An 8,326-nucleotide genomic window follows, 5' to 3' on the forward strand; every position below is an offset into this window, starting at 1 on the left:
GCTTTATTGGCAATTATTTCATTTTATTTATTTATTTTTAAACAAACGTAGTACTATCAAATAAAGAACAACACTATAAATATTACCACACATTTTTTTGGTGTGGTTTTTGAGCCAATGAGTGTCGGCTCTTGGTTTTCTCAGACCAAACTGAAAAAAACGTTTGTACTTAATCTCCCTCAGTTTCACAAAACTGACACCATAATTCGTTTACTTTAGTAACTGAAAAATTAAGAGCCAATTCAGTATTCTCCCTCCACAGATACAACCATTTTTTTTCCTCCAAACACTGTCTCAGAAACAGACTTGTTAACCATTGGTAGTTACATTCTGTTTCTACACCCTTTTTTATAAGCCATCATCACCCTTCCACTGGCTTTCATCAACAAATTTTCTTCAATCAAAGTACCACCACTACTTGGTTTCCCCAACCCAGTCTCCATCTCAGGTACACCTTATGATTCATAATCATCCATTCTGCACAAAATGTTTTTTTTTTATCTTCTTTTTACCAGCTTAGATCGTCTGAATGTTTGTGGGGTTGGAATGAAGATTCTGTTTTGCCTTTGGCCTTAGAATTTAGGAAGAGTTATTAGATTGTAATGGAATCAGTGATATTTTTGGTGATTCATTTTGTGCCACTTGTGGGAGATATGTAAAGTGCAGGTTAACATTTTTGGTTTTCCTTGTGTTGTATTCTGATTCTGATGAAGGTTTTAATGAACTGTCTGTGTCCGGGATTTTGGCCGCAACATCAAAGTTTTTGAGTCACTGCAATTGTGGCCACATTTGTTCATAATTTCTTGCAATATCAAGGATCATGACCACAGCTGCAATTTAAAACCACCTCCATGGAAATGCAAGTTTATGGATTTTTTAGTGTGGAAACCAATGGGAATGGGGGCATTGGGATTTTTCACTGCGGAAACCAATGTTCACATATAATTCATAAATTCAAGTTATTTCTTATATATGAAATCAAACTGTTTTTGGTTCTATGATTTTCGGAATAACAACATGAATAGATATAGATCTTATATTGGTGAGTGTTAGGTTGAAGTGAAACAAGAGTTGGAAAGTTGATATGAATAGTTCATTCATTCACCGGTGGAAGGGTTTCCTTTATCATGTATGTTTGTTGACTTATCGATGGAAAGATCTGAATCTGTTTTCCTCGTTCTTCTCTATGCGTATGTTTATCGTTCTCTCTTTGTTGGATTTGTGCAGAATGGAGAATGTGAGAATAAGGCAGTGGTTGAACCTTCTGGTGTGTGCACTGCTGTTGCTGATATCAGAAGCTTCTTATGTGCCAATCACTATTGTTCAGAACGCGGTAGCTAAAGGAGCTGGTTAGGAATTTTTGCTGTGTCCTTTCATATATTAATCATCTTCTTAATCTCATGCTTATTATTTTCAATGATGTTTATACTATTTGGGAAATTGAAATTCAAAATATTTTGCAGTTTGTTTGGATGGGAGTCCACCAGCTTACCATTTTGATAAGGGATTTGGATCAGGGATTAACAATTGGTTGGTTGCATTTGAGGTGTGTCCCTGTCTACAAATTTCCATCAATAATTAGTCTTAAAAAATCAAATTTGGTTCATTGTTCTGCCTCATCTTTTTTGAAAAATCATATAAGGTTTATTTTCAATGGTTTTTAACTTTTCATTTCTTAATCTATTTCGTTTCTACTAGGGAGGAGGATGGTGCAACAATGTCACTACTTGCCTTGCTCGCAAGACCAATCGTCTAGGTTCATCTAAGCAAATGGCGAAGCAAATTGCCTTTTCAGGAATTTTGAACAACAGGGCAATGTTTAATCCAGGTCTTTCCCACCACTCAACAATCTTGTTTTTCCTAATGAATCCAACATTTTGTTTAATTCTCTAATAAGTGTTGTGAATTCCAGATTTCTACAACTGGAACAGAATCAAGGTTAGGTATTGTGATGGTTCGTCATTTACTGGTGATGTGGAAGCAGTGAATCCGGTAAGTTTAGCAAAGCTAAAAGGAATTTCAAAATCTAAATTTAAGGAAACATTTATTCGTTAGTCCTTCTGATTAAATTTTAATATTGTGGTGTGTTAATCAGGTAACTAAGTTGCACTTCAGAGGAGCAAGGATTTTCAATGCTGTCATGGAAGATTTACTAGCAAAAGGAATGAAAAATGCTCGAAATGTAAGAGACGTTGATGATTTGCCAATCTTTTTCTTTCTCTTTATTGATTTTTTTCATTCACTCACCAGAACTTGTAACTACAGGCTATTATCTCAGGATGCTCAGCCGGAGGATTAACATCAGTACTGCATTGTGATCGATTTCGAGCTCTATTACCTAGAGGAGCTAGAGTGAAATGCCTCTCAGATGCTGGTTACTTTATCAATGCGTAAGTTCCTTTAATATGATTTTTACTTAGCCTTTTCACAACATTTTGAGTTCCTTAGATCATTTTATGACTCAATATGTTACTGTTAACAGAAAGGATGTTTTGGGAGAACAACACATTGAGCAGTATTTCAGTCAAGTTGTTGTCACACATGTACCTTTCCTTTCTATCTGATCAATTTCCACTTTAGCTTATGTTGTGTTCTAAACAAAAAAACAACCGCTTATGTTTTCACTCTTTTCATGTGGAAGATACTTTGTGAAACTTTCATTGAAGGAAGATCTAAAACATTCAAGCCTGATTTTTCTTTTCTTTTCCTTTTATTAGGGCTCTGCCAGGAGTTTGCCTCAATCATGCACTTCAAGACTTAGCGCAAAACTCGTAAGTTTGTGAATTATTTTTATCTTTCTTCCTCTGCAATTCCTTATTTGGTGGTACTAATACTTCTGATTTCTGAACAATATTGTAGTGCTTTTTCCCACAATATTTGGTGTCACGCATTACTACACCAATCTTCTTTGTAAACGCGGCATACGACTCATGGCAGGTCAGCTAATTTTGTTGCTCCAGATACATCAGTTTATATGCATAGTGATGTTCCATGGTTATTGTATTGGTCACACTAGACCTATGATACTGACCCGGAATAAAAAGTGTAAAAACTTATTGTTTCTTGTGCAAAATCAACTGGGATGCTATCAGAAATTGACTCAAACTTATTCTACATACTCTTCTGTTCTTGAGATTTCCTGATTCAATATGAACTTTATTTTCCCCCAAAAAATAACTCCATATGGTTCTCGATAACTTAACTCCATAATGAACTTAGCATTTAATGTTTTGCTACTAGCCGTTAATAACTTGAGATATTTTTCTAGTCCTTTCCCTGATCCTCAGGATGTTGTTTGACTCAGATTAAGAACATTTTGGCACCGGGTGTTGCTGATCCTGAAGGCCATTGGCATAGCTGCAAGCTTGATATAAACAACTGCTCACCTGATCAACTCGATCTAATGCAAGGTGAATATTCTGATATTCATTATTTGTGTCTCATAGAATAATGCCGAAATCCAAACTCAGAATTTTACTAAGTTTGTAATCACCACCCTTATAATGCTGTCTATAGTTTGTCATACCTCTGTCAATAATTTTTATAGCCCTTAAAAATATTGGCATTAGAAAAACAGCTTACTGTGGTCACAGTATCATGTTATCATATCTTTAAGTTTGGTAAAAGCTTATAGGGGCCTATACAGCAGTTCTATGACCTCACTTTTATGCATGGATTGATTTACAGGGTTCAGGACAGAATTTTTAAGGGCTATAACTGTGCTTGGCAACTCTTCATCCAAAGGAATGTTCATAGACTCTTGCTATGCCCACTGCCAAACTGAAATGCAGGAGACATGGTTGAGAAGTGACTCTCCAGAGCTGAAAAAGACAGTAAGAAGCTTCACTAATATATCATACTTATAAATATCTTTTTCTTCTCTATAAATAAAACCACTTTTTGCTTTTAGTTCCTTTAATTTTTACTTCTTTATGATCCTTGTGATGTCCAAACCTTCTGTTTTTTGTCTTTCCTATCAATCTTCCTTACAAAAATGGCTTGCTGATTCCATTAGGCAATGTCACGTGACAATGGTATGTTACCAAAAATACTTCCATCATGTGTCAATGCCTGATGAAGCCACTAAAATATTTTTGTAATGGTGATTAATGAGAAGAAAAAAAACCCAGAAGGTTTGGACATTATCATAAAAAAAAAAACACTAAAAGCAAAAACTAGTATATATGTATAGACTGAAATATTTAAACCAATCACATATGAATATATAGCTGACTTGTCTGCATAACAATTTTCAGACAATTGCAAAGGCTGTAGCAGATTGGTTTTATGAAAGAAGACCTTTCCATCAGATAGATTGCCCTTACCCTTGCAACCCCACTTGTCACAACCGCGTTTTCGATCCACAAGAAGACCACCCAGGAGTATAGATATTCATTTCATCAAAATTTAGCACACATTTAATATTTCCATCATTCTTATAAAACCACAATTTATTGGTTAACATGTGATAGAATAAGAAAAAAATAATCATTTCTATTTTTATTAGACCATCAAAATTATAAGGAAATGCCGCCACTGCACTGAACTTGTGTGCTGGGACCATCACCACCATTGTTTAATGTCACTTATTCTTAATAAAAATTAGTAGTAGTATATTCTTTCTATGCTGTTATTACTTGATGATGTGTAAGAGTTTTACATTTGTGTGAATGTTAGAAAAATGTGACCGCGAAAGGAACATCAGATGCATCAGCCACAAAGTCCAATTTCCCCAAACTAACAAACAAGGTGAGCTATGCTAAGTTGCAATATTCGCAGTTATACATTGAAACTTGCAAATGTATATATTTTTAACTTCAATCCGAACATAACCTAACTCACACGCCAAGATATGCTTTTAACTTCAAGTGAAATTTCATGCTTTTATTATCTATTGCAGATATATAGCAACCTTAATAAGAAAGCAACTAATTTTATTCCAAGGTCACAATTGGGAACTAGACACGGGAAAAAAACAAAATAGGCAATGCCGATTAGTACATTAATACAACATCATTAGGGTCCACACGCTTCGGTGAGTTGAGAAAAATAGATGTTTATAAACGATCCATGGTCTCAACTCAATGTGAGATTTTGTGGTTACTGAAGCACAAAACAAAGAAGCATTATGTTACTAAAATATCTTATTGATTAATATTTAATTTAATAATGTATATTTCTCAAGTCAATTCGTCGTAAACATTAAACACGCGCTTCGAGCTATTGGCGATTGCAATTGTCTTTTCTCGATTCTCATATCTCGATATTCGAGTCTTGATAACTTATTAGTAATTCTCCGATCGCCGCCGCGAACTGGACTCACCTTCGCCGGAGTCGTGTCGTTTTGGACGGCTTTGTCGTTTGCGTTCTTCACTCATGTCGTTTGTATCTTCGTTTCACTAGGGACCAAAGTACGAACACATGTATATCTGAATTTTGATGATTTGCATTGAAACCACGCATGTTCTTATTTAATTCCCCGGGTTCCATGTTCTACACACACACGTACAGATGTATTATTTATTTGTCAATTTCGATTCATTAACGAGAACAATTTTTTCCAGTACCACGCCTAACAATATCTAAGAGAAAGGATTTTTTTTTTAATTTTTTAATTTTTCACTATATTGTGTTCTATAATAACATCATGAATTGTGATATTGAACTTTAGACTTAGCGTTTCGTTTTGTTTTTAATTCACTTATCAGGTACGATGGATTGAACTTGTGTGCATTAATCGTGGAATCAGTGGGCTTCTACTAACGTTGGTTCTTCTGGTAAGCATAACTATAATTTAAAGTTGTCATTTTTTTTAATTATTAGTTCATAAATTCTGCAGATGGGAAACATTTATATGGTCCTTGCATTTTATAGGTCATCCTATAAAAGCTGACTTGCTTTGCTGATTAAATATGACACAGCTGGACCATCTCTCCTACTGTTTTAATTTCCATGTAAGAAGGATTAATTGTGAATTTATGATTTATGAGATGTGAGTTGTGACTGATGTGAATTTTTTTTTATTGTTTGTCTGACATGTTCTTGGTGTAGTTTTCCAAGCTGATAGTGATAGTATAGTATCCTCTTACTTCTCATTTCTGTTCAGTAGCTAATATCACAATTCATTTCATGGGACCACAATCCTTGTTAGTAGTTAGTTTAGTACCACAGGGTCTGTGACTCTATTCACAGTAAAGCTGCTATGCAGAAGCTGTTTGTTTGGGTCTTGTAGTTATTGTATGAGCCGCCAGTTTGTTGTTAACATTTTAACAATGGTTTTACCTGAAATGAATTTGCTGGAACAATGTGTTTAATATGTTTTGTGAGATTATGAACGTGTTGGGTTTTGTTTGAAAACTTCCTTCTGGTATTATCAGTGGTTGAAGTTTAGTATTTTTTTTTTTTAATTTTCAATTGTTGTCCGGCAAACTTCAGGTTGGCTTTGTTGAGGAACTGCTATTGGATTTTCGGATGTTTGTGTTGTTGTCCAATAAGAATTTATAGCAGAGTTTGTATTGTTCTCCTATAAGAATGGAGTTTTTTCAATCTGTAAATAAAGGTTTGCATTAAAGGATTATGCAAATTACTAAAGTGAAACTCCAATTCTAATATAGAATAGTATAAACAGCACTTAAAGAACTGAATCTAAGTTTTGTCCTTTTCTTTTTATTGTTTAGAAATAATGGATTAATCACTGGCTGTGCAGAACAAGATGGAATAAAAGCTAATCCCATTGAATTGAATCACCTTTTGACTTCATACAGACTGCCACAAACTCCGGACATAGCTTCATAATTGGATTCAGTCAGTGTAAGCTTGAACTTTGCTGTTTTCTTTTTTTTGGGGGGAGGGGATGTTCTGGTATTTCTATTTGGCTTCTCTTTGTATGCCATCTATTATGAGAAACACTTAATTTTGTGAAACATTGAAGTTTTTCCTCTTTTAATTGCTGAACTTTGAAAATTATACTCTTAAGTTGCTGGATTCTCCCACATTTCAAGATAAGTAAATAGGACTCTAGGAGAGTTGCGTGAGGGTTCTGTTACTAATGGAGCATATAGGATGATAGTGATCTTGACGAATGTTTCTGGTTGTGCATGGTTGAGCAGTAATAAACTTTACTCTATATGCAAATATGAACTGTATTAGTGGTTTAAGATGTTAGCAAGAAAGAATTGAAAAGGGTTTACTCTTATTGCTTAAGTATATCTGGCAATCCATGAATTCAAAGTTTCCTATTAGAAATTTAGAACTTTTCAACTAATTTAGGATACATCTGACAAGTGTGTTTTGTGTGCGCTGGAGCGAGGTTATGCATTATGGTATACACTTGATACCAGTTGGTATCAACATTTATATTGGAGTTACATTGAATATGAATTTTGACTTGCTTCGTCAGTGAACACTAGATCCTATCCTTTCCTTCTGGAGTCACTCCATGGAATTTATGAAGATACAAATAAATGAGCTGTATTGAACTGTTCATTAATCATAATTTCTTTCTTTCTTCAATGGGCTCCTTGATTGATCATTTTTGCGGCGAACTTAGCATCACGAACATAATTCACAATTTCTCATTCAGCATGTTAAATTCTTGCTTCTAATATAATTTTGAACAGCACATTAGTACAAAGAGAATGTTACTGCTGCTCATGCAATTCACTCGTTTTATTCTCTCTGCAATTTGCATACTAATCTTGTAATTCAACAGGTGTGAAGTTCCATTCATCTTGTTATTGAAGCTGCTGATCAGTTAACTTGGCAATTACCAAGTAAGGCGGAAAATTTTTTAGAATGCCACACATGGAAGATCTTTCCATGGCATGTACTAACATATATAGCACCTAGCGGATACTTTTTTTTGTCATCAACTAAGGGCTATATTCATTTGCTCTTTCTGTAATAAACTAATATTTGATCGTTATAGTTTTGAAGGTTCAACATGGAAAAAATAAAAATAAAATAAAATAAGATCATGGCCATTTTCATGTCTCTTTGAGTTGCTTAAGTGATGTTGTCATTGTAAGATGTTCGTTCTATAAGGCTTTAAGATGAGAACTCCACTAACCATTAATGGGTTATACATTCTACACAGTGTGCATCCAGATTCACTAGTATCATATTTATAGGCGCAAACACATATTTAATCTTTAAATATGATGTATAAATTTAATTTAAAATTGATATAAAATAAAAATCTTCAATAACAACACATTACACAAACACTCCATGTTCTCTCACTGTCTCATACACCGTTCGTTTCTCTCAAACACAAATATGCCTAAAAACAAACTGCCACAATTAACATTCTTATGGTCAAAATTCA

General features: G+C 34.3%; 1 protein-coding gene across 6 annotated transcripts; it reads left to right on the forward strand.

Annotated features, from left to right (window-relative positions):
- Nucleotides 1-101: 101 nt before the first annotated feature.
- Nucleotides 102-8,008, forward strand: LOC114418502 (pectin acetylesterase 8-like). Of its 6 annotated transcripts, XR_003668047.1 has the most exons (18): nt 102-448; nt 1,228-1,349; nt 1,464-1,546; nt 1,699-1,828; nt 1,913-1,992; nt 2,096-2,182; nt 2,266-2,390; nt 2,483-2,543; nt 2,718-2,771; nt 2,860-2,937; nt 3,305-3,410; nt 3,688-3,833; nt 4,257-4,382; nt 4,678-4,749; nt 5,709-5,777; nt 5,875-5,954; nt 6,707-6,810; nt 7,712-8,008. XR_003668047.1 is itself a non-coding variant. In XM_028383913.1 (16 exons), the coding sequence occupies exons 2-16, from the start codon at nt 1,229-1,231 to the stop codon at nt 7,715-7,717; spliced, it is 1,344 nt and encodes a 447-aa protein (XP_028239714.1). In that variant the 5' UTR covers nt 102-448; nt 1,228; the 3' UTR covers nt 7,718-8,008. The 6 variants fall into 6 exon arrangements, 2 of the variants coding, with proteins under 2 accessions (XP_028239714.1, XP_028239704.1); XR_003668048.1 differs by lacking the exon at nt 6,707-6,810; XR_003668044.1 differs by lacking the exon at nt 5,875-5,954.
- Nucleotides 8,009-8,326: the final 318 nt, after the last annotated feature.

Source organism: Glycine soja, chromosome 1, assembly GCF_004193775.1.
Source record: "Glycine soja cultivar W05 chromosome 1, ASM419377v2, whole genome shotgun sequence".
In the NCBI taxonomy this organism is placed as follows: Eukaryota; Viridiplantae; Streptophyta; class Magnoliopsida; order Fabales; family Fabaceae; genus Glycine; species Glycine soja.

What these genes read in the sequence shown, in the direction of transcription:
- LOC114418502 (XM_028383913.1), top strand. Translation starts at nt 1,229, where the DNA reads ATGGAGAATGTGAGAATAAGGCAGTGGTTGAACCTTCTGGTGTGTGCA. An exon ending in ATTGGTTGGTTGCATTTGAG is followed by an intron (nt 1,547 to 1,698) that starts GTGTGTCCCTGT and finishes CGTTTCTACTAG; the next exon opens with GGAGGAGGATGGTGCAACAA. An exon ending in CACAAGAAGACCACCCAGGA is followed by an intron (nt 4,383 to 4,677) that starts GTATAGATATTC and finishes TGTGAATGTTAG; the next exon opens with AAAAATGTGACCGCGAAAGG.